We start from the raw sequence: 22,840 nt of genomic DNA on the forward strand, positions 1-22,840 counted from the left end.
TCCCTCTTTTCATTGTGGTGATGGTTTCATGAAACTCATCAAATTATCTGCTTTAAATATGCGCACTTACTGTATGTCAACTATACCTCAATAAAGCAATTTTAAAAGATGCTAATGGCAAAATCTAGTAGACCAGACCACTCTTACTATGTGCCCTGAGCTAGTTGCTGTACCTCTAGTTCCCTAATCTATAAAGTAGGAGTGATATTGCCTTACTCACAGGGTTGTTGTGACAATTAAAAATAACATATTTGGTATGTTCTATACAAAATGGATGCTCAATTAGTAACTGCAATAATACGATAATGCCTTCAAGAATAAGAAGAGAATAATCACTTGACTCTAAAATGTTCGGCTCACATATATTCCAGAGAGATTACTGTGGATGGTTTGAAGGCCCTTGGCCCTGGTTTCCCAATGGGTCATGGTTTCACATACAGTCACTTTGATTTAACATGGGAAGATTTGTTCTGCCCATTTTTCCTACTTTCCCACCTCCTCTTTGTTCCTCCTCTTTTGGCCAGAGCTGAAAGGGGAGTCCTTTAGTCTTGGCAAACGCAGCCCTGCCCTCCCAGCCACCCCACCACCTGATGGTCTCTTCGTCCTCCTTCTCATTTTGGGACCTGGAATCACATAGACTTGTAGAGATCGGTCAGCGAGAGAACTCTCCTGGGAAGATTAAGGGAGGCTGTATGTCAATCACACAGCATGGCTCCTGGCTCCTGGAACACATCTTTAAGTCAGCAGTTGTGGTTTGGCTAAATATGGCTGAGGTCATCCACTCTGGCTCCTGTACCCTCCTCACACTCTGGAGCGCTCTGGCCAACGGATTCCCAATCCTGTTCTAAGAAAGTGGGAGGAGGAGGGAGACACCACCCCTGCCCTCAAAGGGTGTACAGTCCCATGAGCCAGCTCAGTGAGAGAACATAGGATGGGCTCAGAGATTGCCAAAACAAGGTGAGCTCAAGTCTCAGGGAAAACGTCATGAAAAAAGAGGATGACGGGAACCTGTCTTGTTTGTGTGCGTTGGTGTGTTTGTAATCCTCAGCCCTTCACACGGTACCTGGCACGTAAGCGGGCCTCAGTTCACACCTTTTGGTTGAACAAGTGAGTTAATGAGGAGAGCAGCAGATGGTATTGTGTCAAGTAGAGAAGAACTGGGAGAGCAGGAGCTGAGTTCCAGACTTGGGATAGGAGGGTCCATGTGGCCGGAAGAAAGGCCAGGCCCTGGGAAGAGCTGGATGTGGGGTGGTGAGGGGTGAACGGCGGGATGGAGAGTCTGAACGCTAGGTTAGGGGCCTCTCTGGCACAGGGAGGTCCTTAGAGACGCTGTAGGGGCGGCCTCGCCCATCCCCAGGGGTCCTGCTCTAAACCCCGGTTCCCCAGACGAGCTGAGCTGACTGGAGAAGCTTGTGTTCCGGTCCCTTCTCCCACCCACAGATGGGTACCAGCTCTGAAGGGGAGGCAGAGGCCCTCTTTGCCCTATCCATGGACCCCCACTCCTGGCTGGAGGAGAGCAGAGGGGCCAACTGACAGAACGTGCCCTTTCAGCTCGCACTCAGATTCCTCATACACGTGCACGTGCCACTCACCCAGGCTCCTAGTTGCTGCTGAACGTCAGGGAGCCAGTGCCAGAGCCAACCAGAAGGCTAGCAGGGCCTCTTGTCTGAGCCAGTCTCAAGGAGTAGCCAGAGGAACAGGCTGTGGTGACCCTCGGGCTATGCATGCAGCGGCCTGAGCTGGCTGACTGCTGACCTGGAGCTGGTGTGAACTGAGCAGGGCCAGGAGCGTCAGGGCAGATGTGCCGGGGCCTCCTGCTGCCCTCTGACCTGGCCTCCTATTTTGAATGCTTAGAACTCTCCCTTGTGCCACTTTAGAGCACTCAGCATTTCCAGAACCAGTCTGCAACTTGAGGAAAAGTTACTTCATCTGGCACCAAATGGTTTGCCATTTGACCAGCGCTCGGAGGGTGGGTGTTCGGTGCACCCCGTTAGACCCCTCCAAGGCAGCTTGGTTATTGCCCCCAGACCTGGGTGGGCAGTACCCTCCCTTGAAGGTACATTCCTGACTGATACCCCAAGGACTGTGCTAAAGGAATGTTTCAAGCAAAGAAAGAGCAACATTTCTTTCTGCCCAGACATCAAGAAGTGGGCTTTCCTCTGGTTAGACAGATTGGAGCACAAATCCTTTGACTCAAGGCTTCTTGATCTAGCGCTCTGAACTGGACAAGAAAGAATTCCAATCTCTTCTCTTTGCCATTCAGCAAAGGATCCCTCGTCTCCACCCCCTACTTCCTGGCTGTCCCCCACAGAGCCTTGTTTCTCCTGCCCTGGTGCCCGGGGCAGCAGCCACAAGCCTGAGCATTGGACACGGAGCTTGGAAAGCCCCCTCCCCGGAATGTGCATGCATTTTCAATGGCTGTGCCTCTGTGTGTGTGTGTGTGTGTGTGTGTGTGTGTGTGTGTGTGTGTGTGTTTGCGTGTGCGTGCACGCACAGGCGTGTGCGTGTGTGTGGATTTGCACGTAAGTGTGTGTGACAAAAATCGCTTCTGGAGCATGTTGCCCTCTGTCTGCCCATCCAGGTTACTCCTCGCTGCAGGACGAGCTGCTGTCCCCTGCCTCCCTGCAGTACGCACTTCCCTCTCCGCTGCGTGCAGACCAGTACTGGAACGAGGTGGCCGTCATAGATGCCATCCCATTGGCGGCCACGGAGCATGACACCATGCTGGAGATGTCTGACATGCAGGTGTGGTCTGCGGGCCTCACACCCTCCCTGGTCACTGCTGAGGACTCCTCTCTGGAGTGCAGCAAGGCCGAGGACTCTGACGCCACCGGCCATGAGTGGAAGCTGGAAGGGGTGCTCTCCGAGGGACCCCAGGGCCCCACGCTGGGCTCTCTGGACCTTGTGGAGGATGACACAGTGGATTCAGATGCCACAAATGGCCTTATCGATTTGCTTGACCAGGAAGAAGGTCAGAGGTCAGAAGAGAAGCTGCCAGGTCATAAGAGTCAGGAGGACTCCACAGGTGTAGGTCAGGACTCAGAGAATGAAGTGTCTCTTGTTTCAGGCCAGCAGAGGGTGCAAGCCCACATCACAGAATCCCCCAGCGTGAGTCGGGTGATGGAGACCAGCCAGGACAGGTAAGGGCCGGGCTGCCATGACAGGATATGTTTCGTCTTCCTGGGCTTCGGGTGAGATGGTGCCTGACAGTGAGTACAGAGGGAATGCTTAGGTGCTGCCGCTGACCTTGACCCTGCGCTCTAACTGCCCAGGAGCAAAGCAGCTCAGTGTGGCGCCAGCTGGCCTGTGAAGTCACCCAGCCCTCGCTCAGCCCTCTGTCCTGTAGGAGTGGAACAGTGATCTGTAAAGGCCAGTCCTCGCCCAGGATGCCCCTGGGTGTGGCCAGCAGGGGAGAGGCCGGGTCGTTGGGACAGGGAAGGGCGCTAGGAGAGAGAGATTGTAAGGCTTGGTAGAGCCACCTCTCCAAAGTGCAGCTGAGGGTAGGTGCTCTGGGCCCTTTCTGTTGGGTGCTTGCTGTTGAAGACCATATTTAGAAACGCAGAAGGAGCAGGGCCCAGGGAAGTTATTCAGGCAGTCTCACACCTTGAGTGTGACCAAGCTGATAATGGTGCCCCCTTTGAAACTGTCCCCCTTTGAAAGTGTGAGGCTGGTGGGCTTATTGGGGCAGGACAGAGCTTTCATCTACTGAGAGATGGGTGATTCTCCTGGGATGCTCCTGTGCCTGTAGCAGGACAGCAGCTTGGATGGTTCAGGCAGAAGGGCCTTCTGCAGATGCTGTAGAAGCCACAGGCTCGACTCACGTCCATGGCACTGGGCCCACCATACCCTAGGGCTGGGCAGAATGTGGAGGGTCACTTTGGCCTTCCTGGACTGGCATAGGAACTGGGCCACAGTGGCCCTTTCTTCCATATTTTCCCTAACGCAAGGAGAGAGTTTACATGCTCCCTGAAGGCTGTGCACAGCCAGCACACCCAGGTTGCTCAGGTCTGGCCACTTCCTCTTCCCACCCACATCCCCCTTCAGACCCTCTCAGAAGCCCAGTCTGACCGGGTCCACTCAGTGTGACCCAAGTACCGATGTAGGAGGGAAGAGAAAGCCATTTACAAGAGGAGACAGCAGGGATTTATTTTGGTTTGGTTTTGTTTCCTAAACGAATCCTTTGTTTAGTGGGGAGAATTTGGACAGACTGAGTAGAGTGAAATACTGGCATGCCTGTGACAGAGGCCATCACCCAACAACCTGTGGTAACCATTCATTCAGCAGGCATTGAGAGCACACTATGTGCCAGCCCCTGCACCACTATCCCAGCAGGGCCACCAAATGGGGAACCGGAAGGCCTGGTGCCAGTGCGGGATGTGGTACAGCTTGGCTCTCTATCCTTGGTCAGCCCTCCGGTGGGGACAGATGAATGTCGTTCACTCACCCAACAGTATGTATTGCGTGCCTACTGTGTGCCAGGCACCTATAAACGTGCCTCGGTGCTGGAGATGTGGCATTGAACCAAACACAGAAAAGTCTCCCATCTGCAGAGAGTGTGTGATCTAGTGAGGAAATGGACAATAAATGAGATAAAGCCAAATAAATGGAAAGTATTTAAAAGGGGAAAGTTAGATGATAGAGCTAAAAAGGAAAATAAAGGAGGGAAGAGGGTGGGATGCACATACCTGTGTGGAGAGGGGATGGCCAAAATGAGGGATTGGGTAGCAGGGGAGGCCTGAGTCTGTGACGTTGGAGTGAAGACCAGAAGGAATTAAGGGGTGAATCGTATGAATACCAGAGGGGACATATCCAGCAGAAGACCCAGCCAGTGCAAAGGTCTTGTGGTAGAACATGCATGGCCTAGTCAAGGACCAGTGAGAAGGTCACTGATCACAGCAGAGTGATGGAAGGAGCTAATGGGGCCAGACACGTCCAGCCTTGAGTTCCTAGAAAGACTTTGGCATTCATTGGGTAGGATGGTGAGCCACTGGAGGGTTTTGAGCAGAGGGAGTGAGGTGATGTGGCAGCTGCCTTGAGAACAGCCTGACAGGGCCAGGGGTCAGGCAGAGGCAGGGAGATGAGCCAGGAGGTAAGAGTTGCTACTAGTATGGACCAAGATGGCGGCAGTGCTGGTGGTAAGAAATGATTGTGTTCAGGTTATATGCTTGAAAGTTGAACAAACGAGGTTTGCTGACAAATAAGACATGGAGTGTGAGAGAGAGAAGTCTAAGAGTTCCCTAGTGTCCTTGACCTGACAACTGGAAGGATGAAGAGGCTATGTAGTGCAGGGTGGGGAAGACTGGGCAGAACAGGGAGGGGGGGGAAGTCAGGAGTATGGATTTGATCGTGCTATCCCTGAGATGCCTGTTAGAGCCCCCCAGAGCAAAGACATTCAGGAGGCAGCTGGGCATATACATCTGCAGCTTGAGGAAGAGATTCTGTGTGCACACCTGGGCATCATGAGGACACAGGTGGGATATGAAGCCATGGATTGAATGAGCTCACTTAGGAGGTAGATGTAGGTAGAGATGAGGTCTGAGAACTGAGCCCTGGGGTGGCCCAGTGCTCAGAAGTCAGAGAAATTAGGAGAAACTGACAAAGGACACTGAGAAGTGGTAGCCAGAGAGAGGGGGGAAAACCAGGCAAATGTGGTATCCAGAAGCCATAGAAGATTGTGTTTCCACAGGGAGAGAGTGGTCGCCTTATTGGATGAGCACTGGGATAAGGACTGTGGAGTGCAGGTGGCCTGGAGGGCTGGAGGGAGGCAGAGGAGGTGATGGGCATGGAGACCTGGGTGACAGCCATCAGTGTGAGCCAAGTGCCTCAGGAGCCCAGGGTGAAAAGCCAGCCACTTAAAGGGATGGGCCAGTGGCACTGGTACCCGTGGCCTCTCCACCTGGACAGCAGGAATGGGCCACTTGTGCCTCTCTGGACAGGGCAGTCAGCTATGTGCTGACCATGTGTAATTGCTCATGCAGTCCCGTCCCTCGGGTGTGCAGTATGGGACATGGAGCCAGCGCTCTGGAGGGGGAGGGTATCTGAGCGGCCAGAGACTGAAGGGCGACCCAGTGCCCTTTCTCTCTTCCTGGACCCCAGATTGCAGGACTGGGAGGAAGAAGGCTCCATTGTCTCATACCTACAAGATGCTGCACAAAGTTCCTGGCAAGAGGAGGTCGTACGTGGCCCACACTCATTCCAGAGTACGGTCACCACCATCAAAGAGCTGGAGCCCAGTGGATCTCAGGAGTATGAGAAGGTCCTGATGTCTGCAACTGAGCACATTTGGGAGGAGCAACCAGAGGCTGAGAGCCTGCAGGCCGACAGGGAACGGAGACGACAAAGCCACCAGGAGTGGGTGCAGGAGGCTCGGAGCACTTTCTCCCAGATGGCAGAGGTGAGACGCCCACAGAGGCACCTGCTGATGCCTGCCAGCACTGGAGGGGCCTGAGGCCCAGGGTAGCCTCTCATTCTATCAAGCCCTAGGCCAAGCATGCTTCCTTTCTTTAAAAGTTGTGGCTGTGACTTCACTTTCTCTAGAAGCAAGGATACAAAGCCCCGGTCTCTGCTGAGGGAAGGAAGTAACATTCACAGGGCATCCCAGGCACACGGCATATGATGTCATGCTCACACTGCCTCGGGTCTCTGTTGTCATTCCCATGTGGCAGCTGACGGTCAAGCCGCTTGTCCAAGGTCACAGGATGAGAGGCAGGCTTTGCACTTAGGTCTGGCTGATTCCCAAGCCATGGTTTTTGTTTGTTTTCTTTTTCCGTGGTGTGTTTTAGGAAGGGTGTAGAGCAGAGAGACCTGAGTGTTAGACTAATCCTGGTCCCACCATGGTCAGTGTGGCCACGGACAAGCCACTCTCTTCTCGGCATCTGGGTTTCCTCATTGGTAAAGGAGGAATGAATGGATTACCACCAAGGTGCACTGGCTCAGGAGTTCTGTGATCCTGTGGGGGGCTCCTCAGGTGGACCAGGAGAGGCCTGCTGGCCTCGCTCCTGACTTCTGGTCTCTGCCTACCTCAGGCCTCCCTCCTCTGTTTGGGTTTGCCCTGCTGTACTTATTATCTGTTTGCTTTAGCTTCACTCCCCTTTCACATTCTCTTGCTCCCAAACATTCCCACTCCCGTAGACATCCATTTTAATGTGTTTTTGGAAAAATTTTTTATTTTGAAAAATCGCAAATAAATACAAAAACAGAATAGCATATTAATTTGCATGCACACTCCACCCAGGCTGTACAGTTACCCAGTTATGGCCAATCTTGTTTCATCTATACCTTCTCCACTTTTCTCTCCCCCAACATATTATTTTGAAACAAATCCCAGATACCTTATTAAGCTGTGCCTTTTTAATGTATGCTCTTTTATAAAATCTGCATGGCCATTCCGTGCATATGCATTTTTAGCGTGTGCATAAATGATGTGTTCTGCGTCTCATTTGGTTTCTTATGGTTCAGTCAGCACTGTTTCCTCATTTGGGAGCCCTTTCCTCTTCTCTCTCCCCTCTGCTGCTTTCTCTTCTCTCTCTGCCCTACCTGAACCTGAGCCCTAGCAGGCACCTTGGGGCCCCCACGACCAGGTTAGCTGCACAATAATGCTGGGCTGCTGGCTGCAAAGAACTGCTAGGAATCCAATATGGTTTTATTTAGATACTTCCCTCCAAGTATGTGACTTGGACAAGATAGGCAGCTGTGTCCATTTTTAACCCCAGACCACCCTGTGCATTCTTGGCCATCAGGCTAGCCTTTGGCACTTCTACTGCTCCTAATAGCAAGCACTGGGCTGAGAGCATGGGTGCTCTTAACTGGGTCTATGATCCTGAATCCTTGGGAAAGAGAAGGACGCCAGGAGCCTTCTTATGCATGGCCCCTCTGCAGTCAGCCTTTGGTCATGGGAGGACTGGGGAAAAAGCAAGGGCACTCTAGGGGATCATGAGAGAAACCTTCTAGGTCATAGGGTCCAACTGCCTCATTTATCATTGAGGAAACTGAGGTTCCAGAGAAGCTTCTCCAGGGTCACACAGTGAACCAGTGTCAGGGCCAGGGGAGTCCGGATCCCGTTTCCCAGTCGGAATGAGTGGCTATGAAGGGCCCCCAGGCCTGATGCCTTCCAAATCTAGGACAGGATTGGATGTTGTGGGTGAGCTGTTGTCCTCGTCATCTGATGGGACCCCAGAGATGATAATGAGGCCCATTGAAGGCAAGGGTTTCCAAAGAGCCCATTTACTAGTATTTCCAGTAAGTCTCTGGAAACACTGACAGAGAGATGCCCTCCAATTTGGAGCCAGGAAGGCAAGCCTGAGATGACTGTAGGACATTCTCCTCTGAGACCCCAGATGGAAATATCTGAAGTTGGACTCTTATCTGGGCTAACAATGAATGCCCTCCAGTGCCCAGCTCCTTTGCATGTGCCATGGGCTTTTATTTTTTCCAGGTGCTTCCTTGTTGAAACAAGGCAGTATTGTGTAGTGATGGGAGTTTGAAACTTGAGTCATTTCCTTACTCTTTGACCAGGCAAGTTATTTAACCTCTCTGTGCCTCTATTTCCTCTGTGTAAAATGGAAAAATGGCAGGGTCGTCGGAAGGCTTAACTGGGTTAGTGTATGAAATGCACGTAGAATCCTGCCTGCCAGCAGTACTCACTCCTAGTCGTCCCTGTTTTACAGAAGGAGGAAACTGAGGCCCAGAGAAGGTACCCAGGTTTCCCAAGCCCTTACAGTGAGTGAGTTGCAGGGTCAGCTGGCTGTGTCCCAGATCTTTGTTCCCTGTTACTCAAAGAGGAACAGCTTGATCCCGAAAGTGAAATTCCTCTCTGCGGCAGCTGCTGCCCTCTGCATTTGTGAATCAGCTCTGTAAAGACAAGCTTAAAGCGCATGGTTCCTGCTCGTGGGCGTTGACAGCCCGGCATGGGAAGAGCCTTTGAGGACAGGCCTTAAATAGACACACCAGTTAAACGCTTACGTTTAGGGTTGCTGTGCCCGGTAAAGGAGGCGGGGAGTGCAGAGGGCCCTCGGGGCTGATGGGAACTGCAAGGGCTTCCAGGGGGCCCCACCACCAGTGTGGACCCCACTGGGCTAATTTGGCTAGGCCTGAGCAAATCACTCGTCCCAGGGCTATTTTTTTTTTTTTTAATTTTTTTTTTTTTTTATTTATTTTTGGGACAGAGAGAGACAGAGCATGAATGGGGGAGGGGCAGAGAGAGAGGGAGACACAGAATCGGAAACAGGCTCCAGGCTCCGAGCCATCAGCCCAGAGCCTGACTCGGGGCTCGAACTCACGGACCGCGAGATCGTGACCTGGCTGAAGTCGGACGCTTAACCGACTGCGCCACCCAGGCGCCCCAGAAAGAAACCCCTAACTGTCTGTCCAGGGTATTAGCCAGTCCCATCCCCGCACATGGGGGTGAACTCCATTCTCATCACGGCAGTAACAGACCAGGGAAACACACAAGTAGCCACGTTCTCAAACAGCTTTCCTGGAGTCCCTGAAAGGGAACATGTTCCTGGGCAGCACTGCCTGTAGTTCACATAGGCCTGGAGGGCAAGAGCACAGGATGGGGCACCAGTTACTCACAGAGTGACTTTGACATGCGCTTTCAGTGCCCAGGACAGGCGCACCTGCCAGCTCCCTTCTAGCCCAGTTGGACAGCCCCAGCAGCTGGTTTGGGGAGCTAAAATTATCGAGGCCTGATGTCACCCAGGCGTGAGGGCAGAGCCTAGGGCAGCTCAGCAGGAGGGCACTCAGCGGGGCAGTTGTGGTGAGGGGCCGTCCAGTCTCCTGCGGAGAGAGAATGGAAGGGGCCCCAGGGGCACTCAGGAGTCCCAGAGGAGAATGAGAGACTGGACCCCCACAGTGGCCGGGCCCCTAGTCCTGCTAGTCCCTGGAGGGCCCAGCTGCTGAGGAGGTGAGGATGTGGACTTTCATCACCCAGCTCCTGGTCACCCTAGTGCTCCTGGGCTTCTTTCTGGTCAGCTGTCAGAACGTGATGCACATTGTCAAGGGCTCCCTGTGCTTTGTGCTGAAGCACATCCACCAGGAGCTGGACAAGGAGCTGGGGGAGAGCGAGGGCGTGAGTGACGACGAGGAGACCATCTCCACGAGGGTGGTCCGGCGTCGGGTTTTCCTGAAGGTAACCACCAGGCAGGAGGCAGGGCTGAGGGCACGGCACTGCCATGTGCGCGGGCAGCAGCTGGGGGGCGGTGCGGGACCCCACGTCAGGGGCTGGGCGCTGCCGCAGGAGCGGGTCTGGGTGTGGATTCTGCACAGCCCACTGCGCCGCGGTTGCACCGGAGGCTCAGCTCCGGGACTTGGGAGGCCACACTCCCGGCCTCAGTGTCTGTGGAAGGGCTTTCTACACCGGAAGGTGCTGTCGAAATCGAAATTAGGTGCCTCGCTTCCTGCCTCAGGGCCTCCTCTGTAAAACTTATGTAACCAGCCTGGTTTTGCCTGCTCCCTGTTGAGGGTATCAATCTTGCAAGCTTGGGGCTCCATCCCATCTTCGGGCCCCACGGCCCCCAGGGGCACTGCTCGCGCTTGGAGCTCTCTGTTTGTGTGCCACCACTTGCTGAGCTGGAGTTTCCTGCCGCAGTGGGGATTTGTCCGCCTGTGGCTGCTGGCTCCCACTCTTTTCTTCATCCGCCACCTCTTTCCCAGACTACCTGCTTACGAATACTGAATTTTCTCCTTTTCTCCAATCCTAGGGGAATGAGTTTCAGAGTATTCCAGGGGAGCAGGTGACAGAGGAACAGTTCACAGATGAGCAGGGCAACATTGTCACCAAGAAGGTGGGTGCACAGAGTCCTCCTGAGCTGGAGAGACACAGGGGGGCTAGATGGTGCTGGACTCACCTCCCAGCTTCTCGCTGCTGCCCTAACAGAGGGTAAACATGGCTCCAAAGAGACAGGTTCAGGTGCCGGGAGCTCTGGTCTTCTGAGGTCCGGTATGACATTCCTCAAAGGTACTTTACTGATTCAGCCTGAATTCAGCTCCTGCTACTTTGTTCCAGAAGGACCAGCCTCCATGGAACAGCCCAAACCTAGTCCAGCAATGTCTAGCCCTGAAAACAGCTGTAAGACAGAAAGGTGGTGGCCCCGAACTACCATGGGCCTGCGAAACCAAAAGGGCTGTGGAGGTGCATTGAATGGGTAGCAGATTTTAGTTCAGTAGACCTGATTTTGCCTGTCAGGTTTTGGGCACCGTAATAGGCATGGGCAGAAGGGAGAGGAGGAGCAAAGGGAAGACCTTGTATGGGTTTCCACTGTGGTGCTGCTCCTGCTATTGAAGCAAGACCACTCAGGTGGCCATCTTTCCTCTTACAAAGTGTGCTTCAGGCAGACAGGAACTGTGTCTTATTTTGTTTTCATCTCCCAGTCCCAGTACATGGGAGGTGCAGAGGAAACAGTGTTGGAATATTCAGGTGACTGAATAAGGGAACATAATTGCATGGAATACCATAGATGAAAAGGAAATACACTTTGCCCTCAGGAGCTCACAATGCACAGAAGACAGCGTGACTTCCAACGATATGAAGAGGCAAACTGATCATTAATGAAATTGGCTAAGACCCATTTGCAAATTCTAGCCCCTCTGAGGCTGCCCAGAGCCTGTTTTCCACACAGTGATGGGGGTGGGGGTGGTGGTCACAGACCAGTCCCCATTCTTGGCCACTCATGGCAGGGCACCTTAGGACAAAGGACAAAGGCTGCCTGTCCCCCAGATCTCACTCCCGGGGACCTGCTCTTCTCATCCTCTGTTTCAATGGCTTCACGGGCCTTTTCTCCCTTCCCTCTCTCTTCCAGATCATTCGCAAAGTTGTTCGGCAGATAGACTCATCTGGTGCTGATGACACCCAGGAGCATGAGGAGGTGATTGCTGAGGGGCCCCTGGAGGACCCTAGTGAGATGGAAGCTGATATTGATTACTTTATGACACATGCCAAGGTACTGCGGCGGCTGCAGCCTCCCGGAGGCTCTCGCCCTTCTGAGCGCCTGTCACCTCTCCCAACTGCTCACCTGTGCACCCGCCCTGTCTGGGCTCCAGTCTGCACCATGCTCACCTCCTCTGGTCTCCCCTGTGCCTCTGTCCTCCATGGCAGGCAGGGTTTCCACGGCTGCCGGAAGTGCTGTCGTTCTCATGCCTACTTTCTGCCTGTCTCTCTGTGTGATCTGTCCTGCGTTCTGTCTCTGCTGCTGTCTCCAGGTGGAGCTGAGAGGGAGTAGCCTGCAGCCGGACCTGATAGAGAGCAGGAAGGGGGCTCAGATAGTGAAGCGGGCCAGCCTGAAAAGGGGCAAGCAGTGATCTCTAGCCCCTCCCCTCAAATGGCCTCTTTGGAGGTAACACTGTCTTTCTGCATCCTTTCTGCATGGCCTGGTCCTCGTGGAGTGGCTGGTCCTGAGAATGGCTGCTCACTTGCTCATGTCTCCCCCTTCAGCAGGGGAGCTCACCCCTCTGCCACCCCCAGCATGATGCAGGAGGAACAGTGGTGCTGTGGCCTCGAGACACAGATTCTCGTTTCCCAACCTACTAACTGTGTCTCTGAATCCCTGTCCTCCTCAAGAAAACAGCAAACAATACCATCTGCTGATTACCTCTCTGGGGGTGCAAAAAATACAGATTTGAAAAAATGCCTTGATGAGTGAAAGCACTCAGTAAATCTCAGTAGCTGATATTATCCTGAAAGCCAAGCTATGGGGATCTGGAGGAGGGGGGACAGGTCTCGGGGAGCACAGCAGAGTCTGCCTAGGCTATGCCATTTCAACGCAAGTCTGCAGGAAGAGCTCCAGCAGTGATAGACCTAGAACAACACTGACTCTTGAACCTGGAACCCGTCAAAAATCCTGTGAACCCAAGGCACCAGTTCTCTGTGATGTTTCTTGAGACACGTCGCTCTGTTGCTTTCTAGGAAAGGGTGAAGCAAACAGGCCCGGGGGGTGGATGGCGATCTCCCAGCCAGTTAGGAGGGTTATCAGGGATGGGTGCATGGCGTGCGTGAGCATGTGTGGCCGAGGAGCAGGGGTGTGCGGTGATTTGCAATGAGGGAGGGCCGTGAAGACGCTGCAGCGAAGGCTCTCCAGTGGGCCCGTGCGGTGCTGGGGGCTTCAGCGGCCAGCTCTGACCTCCGTCCTCCCTGAGGGATCCTGTACTGAGCTGCCCCGAGGCCGTTTGCTGTGCCCAGCTCGGGGCAGCTCAGTACAGGATGCATCGGGGTGGGAGTCGGCAGGAAGCAAGGAAGCGTTCTGGCCCCAGCACAGCACTAACCAGCCTCTTGCCATTTCAACCCCCAGGGTGTGGTGGCTCTGGGCCAAGAGGAAAGCAGGCTCTGGCTTTCTGCATTCAGCAAAAAGCAGGGCCACTGCCTCCCAAGCTGCCAGAAGTGCTGGCTCTGGGCTTCCCAACACACCTCAGCACTTGGGCAAAAAAAGAGGACTACAGATCCAGTTATAGGATAAAATTAGACCTGACTCCTCAGCAGCTTAAGGAGGTCACAGTGTTAACCCTGGCACTGCCGAGGGGGTCCCACCAGGCTGCTGGCTTAGTGGATTAGCCGTGATGAGCCCCGGAAAGGATACAAAAGTACAAATAATTTGAAGGAGCGGAGAGTGGAAGGAAAAGTGTCCTCTTGCGCCTTGTTTTCTCTATGGTAGTGGCGGCAGCAGTGGCCTTACCTTTCAGCTTCTGTTTGGCTCCGGTTTTTAGGGGGAGGGGAGGAGCCTAAGATTTCTTCATTTTAATTTTCTGTACATGATCTGCAAGGGTGGCTGAAACTCCCAAAGGAGATACGGTTCTGTACCACTGCACGTGGGTGTCAGGAGACCCGGGCAGCCTGGCTCCAGCACAGTGCCGGGGCCTCTGCTAAGAACGGGCGAGGGAAGTTTGGGTGGGGACAGTGGGGAGGGAGCCGGTGTGGAGTCAGGCTCCTGCCCAGGTCCCAAGTGGCCTGCAGTGCCCCCCCACCCGGCCCCAGCAAGACTAGGGCTGCAGAGCAGACGTTGAAGGGCAGACGGTCTGCTGACCCTCAGTACTTACTGCCACCCACTCACATGCATGTACCGTCAGCCCTTGGGACTCGTGGATTCCACACTGGCAAATTTGCCTACTGGCGAATATTTATGGCAACCCCCAAACCCACACTCACGGTGCTTTCACGGTCGCTCACAGACACACACACCGTGGCAAGAAATTGGAGTCGCCCTGGCGCACGTTCCCAGCTGAGGGCGAACAAGACGCCAGTCTGCCCCCCTAATGGAGCTCTCATGCTATGAACGGGTGTCCTTTTTGCAGGCTGTTGTTGAGTGCCATGTTTTTTGCATTTTTGTGCTTGTTGTTGATTTTGCTGTTTAAAATGGCTCCTAAGAGCTGTTTAAAATGGTCTTCCTAAGAGCAAGAAGGCTGTGATGTGCCCTACAGGGACAAAGACGTACGTTAGATAGGATTCACTGGCCGTGAGTTAGAGCACTGTTTTGGTGGTGAGTTCAACGTTAAGGAATCAACAATATGTATTAAATAAGGTGCCTATACAGAAGCATAAATCAAGGTTACGTATTCATTTTCTAACAAAGATGTGGCCACTAGAGGTTCACAGGAACCTAACTAGGCATTTTCCTTGAGAGCGGTGGATCAGTATTGGCAACTTTCTGGAACGTGACCACTGTAAATGGCAAGAACTGACTCTTTGTTTCAGAGAGAGTGAAAGCTGGGACTTAGAAGTCTAGATTCACGGCCTGACTCATCCTGTTTCTCCAGGTCCGATGCCTTGCATTAGTCATTTGACTGTCCTGAGCCTCCACCCCCATGAGGGAGATTGCACATAGTCCCTTTCACCTCAGTAGAAAGGTTTAGAAATAGTCATGGCAACTGGGCAGGCTGTCGTGAAGGGTGAAGGACACCTGCGCTCAGTCAGCGCAGACGGGACCGTACCATGACGTAGCAGGTCAGCCGGTCTCGCCACACCTTGGCTTCCTTAGCCACAGCATAGTAGTGATGCCACTCTTCTCTCGTAGGATGGTGACCATGATGGAGGGGGCCTTTCATGTTTGTGAAAGGCCATATACATTGTCAAATGTACACCCAACCGTGTCTCAAAGTGTCACCGACATCCTGCGTCACCATCATCTGAGAGGCAGGTTAAAACGTGCATTCCCAGTCCTGCCCCTGACCTACTGAATTAAAATCCTGGAACTCAGGATTCTGTGTCAAACTTCTCAAGTAATTTTTATGTGTATGGAAGAATGAGATCTGACCAGTTTTGGTTTTCCTTCCAAATCTCCTAGAGGTGATGCAGCACAGTTGTAGGTATGATATTGAAAAATGGGCCGAAAGGAATGATGGTTTATAGTTTGTTCAAAGATAGCAGAACACCCCTATTCCAGGTGAGACCTGAATCAACCCCCCCTTACCCGTCTGATTCCCCCCAGTCACTCCCATCTTGAGAAGGATTCTGTATCTAAGGCCTGGCAGGTGGAGGGGACTGCTTCCTGGAGGTGGGTAAGAAGCCACAGAACTGCTGTAGAGTTAAGGCCTGACTGTGCGTGACAGTAGCAGCTAGTGGGTTTTGCTTTGTGCCCAAGTATGTAGGTCCAAGAATTGGGTGTCAGTTGTGCGAGAGCAACAGTGTGGCATGGGTGGCTGGAAGGCTGTGCGGGGGCATCCCGTAACACTCTGGGCTGCCCGCATCCTGGGCAGGCACCGGGGCTTGGCATTCCTCTGTGTCTGTGTGGCTCTGGCTTCTGGGACTCTCAGGAAGCTGTGGCACACGACTGCTGCTTTTTCTTGTTTTCCTTTTTTTTTTTTTTTTTTAAGTTTATTCATTTTGAGAGAGTCAGCAGGGGAGGGGCAGAGAGAAAGGGAGAGAGAGAGAATCCCAGGCAGGCTCTGCACTGTCAGCACAGAGCCCGATGCAGGGCTCGAACCCACAAACAGATCATGACCAGAGCGGAAATCAAGAGTTGGATGCTTCACGGGCTGAGCCACCCAGGCTCCCCTCTTGTCTTTTTTTTTAAGAGACGCTTTCCATTCAGACACTGTGGTTGCAAGAACTTGTGTTAGTTCTGACAGTGGAGTGTTTTAGGAAGTTTAAAAGTTAAGCAATTAGCAATCTCAATGGCCAAAGGGGCAGGAAGGCAAAGGGTCATGTTTCATTTTGCTGTTTTAAGTTACAGTCCACCCTACTCCCTAGCCATTGCAGGGGTATGAGTCTGGGGCTGGGGAAGCTGGAGGGGAGGGCCACAGACACTGGGTAGGGTGGGGGCAGATGGACTGGGACAGGCACTGAGCAGCACTGTCACTGGGAGTGGGCGGGGGCTGTTTTCTGCGCTCTAGAAGGTGAGACCTTTCCCTCGGGCACCCCTGGAACAAGAGGTGCAGGGCAGTGGAAGGTCCAGGCACAGCCAGGAGACTTGCCTTCCAGTCCTACCGCCTGCCACCACTGGGTACTCCCGCTTGCCCCCTCACTGCTCCTCCCGGAGTCTCAGTTTACCCAAAGACTAGATGAGCATTTGCCATAGAATCATCTCTAAGGCCTCACCTGTCTCCTCTGCTCTGTGTCTGGGCAGAAAAGTGGAAGTAGTAAGCTGTTTTCCCTAGGCTCAAGACTTTAAGATGTCTCTTGTTTGAGGCGTGCTTAGCACTGGGGTGATGCTAGGGGACAAACCACTGGGAAGGGTATGGCCTGGCCTTTATCCTAAGAGTGTTTCTACCCCAGCCAGGGAGATGCTGCAGTTGTGACCCAGGAAAGAGCACGAAGACAGCGGCATTTCCAGAGAGCCTAGTCAGGGTTGACATCCACATACACTGTCCCAAGCATTTTGTAGCTCTTTGAAACATCACCACAATCTAATGAGGTACATTCTATTATTGCCCTCATTTTATAGCAGAGGAAACTGAGTGACAGAGAGTGCAAGTAACATGACCAAGGAAATTGGCAGAGACAGGATATGAACTCAGGCAACCTGGCTGGCTTCAAAGTTCCTGCTCTTAACCACTACACCCTGTGATCTCTCTGAATAAAAGGTAGCAGAGGCAGCGGGGAGCTTCCAGAGCTGAGGGGAGAGAAATGAGAAGGTGCTGGAGTTATCAGGGAGGCTCCCTGGAGGAGAGGTCTTGAAGGCGGTGAGCAGAGCTTCAGCAGAGAGGGAACTGGATGGCATCCATGAGCCTCGAACTAGGCAGGAAGCTGCAGGGCACTGTAGGTTTGGAGGGCTCCGAGGAGACCAGCTTGGCTGACAGGGAAGCCCAGGCAGTGATGGAAGAGTCTTGCCCTCCAGGGTGACAGTGCTTTTGAGCCACAGCGTTAGAAGGCCTGCTGTTCTGCTTTGTAGCAGCCTCTGGCATGGAACCTAGCACCACCCTCCCATCCCTGGAGAACCACTCAGGGTTGAGTTCACCTTGACCGCCTCCAGCTTCCTCCCTAACCACATCACCTGTAGCGTCCAGGGCAGCTCCCTGTCTGGGGACAGCTCTGCCGCAGAATGAGTTTCTGCCTTTCTCTGTCACTTCCTACCCTGCCCAGGAGATGGTCAGCTCCGCCTTATTTATGTGTGCTCCTTTTCGCCATCCATCCCAAGGTCCCGCAGACAGAATCCTGAGTGGCCAGTCTTGGAAACACAGAGTTCTCACCCCAGGTTGGAAGAGGAGGCGCCATGGGGTGGCAGGAGTGGTGTCTCCTTGTGAATCCCGGGCTGCAGAATTGGGACTTCACTCTGCAGGCAGAGCTGCTGTCCACCAGCCTAAGATACATGATATCCTAGGGAGAACGCACCTGTTTTTTCAAAGATCTCTTTTGCCGCTGCAGAGCTGGTCCATCCGAGGGGCATGGGGAGTGGAGCCAGAGGCACTTGACAGTGAAAGCTTGTAGACTGTCATCCCTTGGGGCCATGAGCTCCTGAGGCTCATGTCTGCTCCATCTCTGGGTCCCCAGGACTGGCACTTACAGACATCAATGCGTGTTGGCTGAACTGAACTGAAAATATGGAGGGCACGGCTCGCTACCCTCTTTAGCAGAAGCCCTGGCTTATGAATTTGGCCCCTTTCCTAGGGACAAGGATCTACTCATGGGGATTTCTCCCCAGGCGACTGTGGGCATGGGAGCCTCTGCCTCCTCTCCGAGGCACAGAGCACACACACAGGAGGGCTTTCTGGGGAGCTCGCCCACTTGGCAGGGGACCAGGGCAGGCTTGGGCAACCACGCCTAAGAGGCAGCCTCTGGACTGGGGAGTGAGAGTAGGCAGGCTGGTATTTCAGGAAGGTCAGGGGCTCTGAGCTCAACGCCTTTCACCGCATTGCCTTGCTGGGGGCGGCTGGCCGCTTCTCCTGAATCTGACCCTGCCTAAGCAGCCAGCACAATATTCAGCATTTGGGGGTTTTGCTGGGAGCTGCATCTTTACATTCTAAGTAACTCTTTCTCTCTTTGTGTCCCTCAGGATCACACCTCGACACCCAACCCTTGAACTTCACACACACTCTGCCATGCACACAGGAGGAGAGCTGGAGCAGAGGGCTGCAGGAGTGGCGCACTGTTCCTCTAGGCTAACGGCATGATCTCTGTAAGGGACTTCCTTTAGTCTCCTATTCGCATGAACGGCCGACTGTAGACGCATGACCTACAGTCCTCAATCCTGCCTCTAGCAACGATGGATCTCTGTTGGGAATCAGGACAAATGCCTCAAGAAGGGGGGGGAGAGAGAGAGAGTGATAGAAAACGAGCTCGAGAGAGCACATGAACGCAAAAGTGAACAAGGGCTCTTTTGTGGCTGGGGATGATATATTTTTTTAAATCATTTTAATTTTGACTTGTTACAGGGTACTTTTTTTTTCAACCTTATCTGTAGGAAATCCATGTGGGCTTCCTGGAAAGAAAAAAAAAGGCACAAAATCAGTTTGGCACCTTAATCCCATGTCCCCACCTGCCAGCCTTCCCCACCGCCACACACCTCCATTCCATTTGTGATGTCCCCTCCGCCTCCCCAGGGGGCCGCTCCTCCCAGAAAGCTCTATATGACATTCAGGACACACACATAGGCACACGCACACACACACACAAGCACCTCTTCCCTCTCCTCAGTGTACACACAGATTTTACTGTGACGTCCGAAGCTGTATAGACTCTCCTGTGGATAAACTGGAATTTTTTTTATGTTGTCTCTCTCTCTCTCTCTCTCTCTCTCTGCCAGTCTCAGTATTAATCATCTTCCAATGGAAAATCATTACTTTTAGAGTGCATTCAGGGTTCCTTGTGTTAGGGACTTAAGAATCAGAGGCGAGGACCCCCAGGCTTAGCTGTAGGGCTCAAAGGGAGCCAGTGCCCCATCTGCAAGGGTCTTCTCTCTCAGCTGGGGGCGGGCCGGTGGCTGTCCCAGGATTGCACCAGCATGTTCAATAGAGAGGAGGTTTTCTATATCTTCAAGCACTTATATCATAGTCTGTGTTCAAAGTGTAAACTGTACAGTAATCAGCCTTGTGTATATGAAAAACAATAAATACTATGCAAACCAATAGAAACACTTTAGCAGTATGTACAAAGCACTAACAGCTCAGCTCCTGAGGACTTCTCCAGGCTGCAGGAGAAGGAGCTACAGCCTGTCTTTCAGTGAAAGAGGAAGGGAGTAGGGCTAGTTGAATGTATCTGCCAGTTCTTAGAAGTCAGCCACCACCCCCAAGGTCTCCCAGAGCCAACTTGGTGCTCTAAGTCCAGGCAGCCCACAGGATGGGGGGCCTAGGCCGGACAGCCTCAGTGCCCCCACTCTGACCAAGCCCCTCTGCCCCACTCGGAGAGGTGGGCGAGGGGCCCACTCCTGACCACGGGCCCAGGGGGAGGAGAGCCGGAGGAGGAGAGAGCAGCTGGCCACCTGGAGGCCCCGGGCTAGGACGGAGCTCCTCCTAGGCCAGGCCCTCGGTCAGAGCAGGAAGGAAGCAGACAGCTGGCTGTTCCTCGCCTCGGTGCCACCAGGGAAGAGCCTTAAAGATACACTAGAGCCTCTGGCAGAGCGAGGCCCGAATCAGCACAATCCGCCCCGCCCTGCGCGGCGGGCGCCCTCTAGGGCCCGGAGAGAGACTGGCAGGCTCTTCTCGCTCACAAGAGCCTTTGTTTGTGGACGTCCTGTCACCTTCCTCCCTGCCTCTCCTCTGAGGTGTCCTCAGACACATCAAACCTTCCAAGTAGCACAGAAGCTCCCTCACGACCGAGCCCCCACGGCCCTGGTGCCTGTCACCAGCGCACAGGTCTCCCGGCGGAGGCCGCAGGCCCCACGCGCCCGGGGCCGGCCGAGGCGCTCCGCTTGGACCGGGCGGCTTGCGTTTTGCTTTCGGAGGGGCGGCCCCGGCGCAGGGGGCGCCAAGCGTGCGCCGAGGGCTGTGTCCCGGGAGGCGCGGCCCCGGCGCCCCACGCCTTCGACCCCGCGGCGGGGCGCAGGAGCGCGGCGCTTCTCCGCGTCGGCCGGGCGCCCGCCCGCCCCGGGAAGACAGGCGCAGGGCTCGCCTCCAGTCCTCGATCCCGCGCCGTCCCCCGCAGGCCGTCGTCCCCGTCCCCCGCCCCCCGTGGCCCCTCGTAGAGCCCAGCGTGGGCCCCGCGGCTCCAGGCTATGCTTTGGCACCTTCCGCTGCGTCTGGCATGGCTGCTTGGCCCGCCGGCCCCAGGCCCTCGGCGGCATGGCTGCGCGCTCCAGTTGCTAGTAGGAGCTGTTAGGGGAGGAGTTTGGGGTCTCCACACGATGCCTAGAGAATGCTGCAGTCTGCACATTAGACGCTTTTTAGAAGTTTTGGAATTACCTTGATTTTTTTAATTGTTATGAAAATGACTCTTTTCTTGACTCCCTCCCAAATGCTCTGTTATGGGGAGAGAACCCCCCCCCCCACTCTGATGTATAGACCATTCTCCCTACACCAGCTGAACAAATGTCAAAATTAATAAAGAAATTGACTCATGGCACAGGGCTCTATCTCTCCTTCCGGCTCGTCCTGGGGGAATTTGAGGTGCTGGGACAGGAGTGAAGCCTGGGTTGGGGCCCCGAAGGAGTCTGGGGGTGGGATCAGTCATCAGAGAGACCTGCATCTCGGGGAGGTGCCCACTCCCCGGATACCTGGGCAGCTCCTCCATCAGAACCGCCCACTCTGGGAGAAGCCCAGAGGCTTCAAACCCCTGGGGCTGAAAGAACAGAATTCTGTCTCCTAAGCATTACCCTGAGATGGGGGCAAGTCCAAGGTAGATGGAGGCGGGTACCACAAACTCCCAGGGTGCATGGCTGACCCCACAGCTGGCATGCACTAAGGGGGACTCCCCCAGGACCCCCCTGTGAAGGGATCTGGCCCCTGCACTCAATGCCACCAAAGTTCAAGAGCTTTTAAGAAAATCGTCCTGTTCCTACCTAGTTCCTAACACTTCAAGCAAGGCTGGTCACCAAGCTGGCCTCAGTTTTCTCATCTGTCAAATGGGGGAATGGATTAAAAAAATTGCTAAAGTCTCTTCATTTTGTCATCCTGGGATTCCCAAACACGAAGCCTTTGGCAAGCTTGGCAGTAAATAAGGATCAAATCGTTTGCTGTAGCTTTTCTTCCTCATACGTTCCCATCATTAGGGGGTGACCAAGTCACGGTCACAGGGTCCTAGGAGCACTGCCAGCCCTCGCTCTGAATCTGTAGCTTCTCTCTCAGTATCAGAAAAGCCACCCAGGCCAAGGGACCAGCCGACTGTGCCACCGCATCATCCAGAGGGTTTTCAAAATCACATTTTCAGGATCACAGTTGTCTGGGTGGGGCCAGGCAGCAACGCTGGGAATGGGAATTAAAGTTTCCTTGAACTCCAGGCAGCTTGGTAACACAGCCAACTCAGATGAATAAGAACCTTGTTTCTTGTTTTTAGTCTAAACTTCCAGAGAAATAACCTCCATAGCCTGTGTGAGATCTTTCTCGAATTAACCTACATCATTTACACTACAGAGAACATGGCCCAGAGCAGCCAGTTCTACCGGAGCAGATAACAGCAGCTCAGGGAGAGTGTGGCTCTGTGTGAGAGAAGAACACCACCACCCGGAGTTCTGGGTCCAGGAAAAGGCCCTCGTAGGCAGGTCCCACCTGCCAAAGTGGGACCAGGGGGTGGTGAGAGAACCAAGGAGCCCACGGCCTGATCAGGAAAGGATTTGGAACTGCCAGGCAGAGAAGGGACAGAAGTCTATCTAATCTATCTGGCAATCACTATTTTCCTGTCATTTTAAATGTTCAGACCAGTGGCATGTTAGTTTCTACTAAAAACAAACAAAAAACAAAACAACAACCACCACAAGGACCACAAGAAAGGATGCTGCCCCATACAGAAACAACTGGGTATTTACCTTGGTTTCCCTGTTTGTACAATGGATGGTAGCCCCCAGTAGAGCCTTGTGTATTATAAAAATTCATTAGAATAAAAGACATATGGGTGCTCTGCAACTCAGCCTAGTCCCATCCATCCAATAGTGACTGAGCACTAACAAAGTGCCTGCAACGGAGACCCGCCACTGAATCAACAGCCATCTCAGCCACCAAAGTTTTCCAACCCAGGTGCCAAGCCAGACAGAACATGGCCATAGCTCCAGCAGATGCACAGGTGATACCTTGGAGGAGGAAGATGGGATGACAGAGGGAATCAGGGAAGGCTGCTCGGAGGCAGAGGTGGGAAGAGAATACACATGCAGTGCTGCTCCACTCCCACCGCCTGCCCCAATCTGCCTGGCAGACCCCCACTGCCAGGCTCTCAGGCGGGCCACAGAACTTCACACCCCCACCCCCCACCCCCCCAAAGCCCAGCCTCCCCACTTACCCGTTCCAGCTCGGAGGAGGGAAGAGAAGCATCCACACTCAGACTCCACACTCC

The 22,840-nt window shown here is 53.7% G+C and overlaps 1 protein-coding gene across 4 annotated transcripts in view; it reads left to right on the forward strand.

Annotated features, from left to right (window-relative positions):
- ANK1 (ankyrin 1) overlaps positions 1–19,488 on the forward strand; it is a 218,031-nt gene extending 198,543 nt beyond the window's left edge. The window contains exons 40-45 of one of the 4 annotated variants that reach the window (XM_042934750.1): positions 2,582–3,140; positions 6,097–6,394; positions 10,701–10,784; positions 11,799–11,864; positions 12,199–12,332; positions 18,417–19,488. In XM_042934750.1, the coding sequence (XP_042790684.1) occupies positions 2,582–3,140; positions 6,097–6,394; positions 10,701–10,784; positions 11,799–11,864; positions 12,199–12,297 (1,106 nt within the window). In that variant the 3' untranslated portion in view covers positions 12,298–12,332; positions 18,417–19,488. Of the gene's footprint in view, positions 1–2,581; positions 3,141–6,096; positions 6,395–9,910; positions 10,130–10,700; positions 10,785–11,798; positions 11,940–12,198; positions 12,333–18,416 lie in introns of those variants that run through there. The other 3 variants (XM_042934751.1, XM_042934754.1, XM_042934753.1) reach the window with 3 other exon arrangements.
- The last annotated feature ends 3,352 nt before the right edge of the window (positions 19,489–22,840 follow it).

The sequence above is a fragment of the Panthera leo genome, chromosome B1 (assembly GCF_018350215.1).
Source record: "Panthera leo isolate Ple1 chromosome B1, P.leo_Ple1_pat1.1, whole genome shotgun sequence".
NCBI classification, from domain to species: Eukaryota; Metazoa; Chordata; class Mammalia; order Carnivora; family Felidae; genus Panthera; species Panthera leo.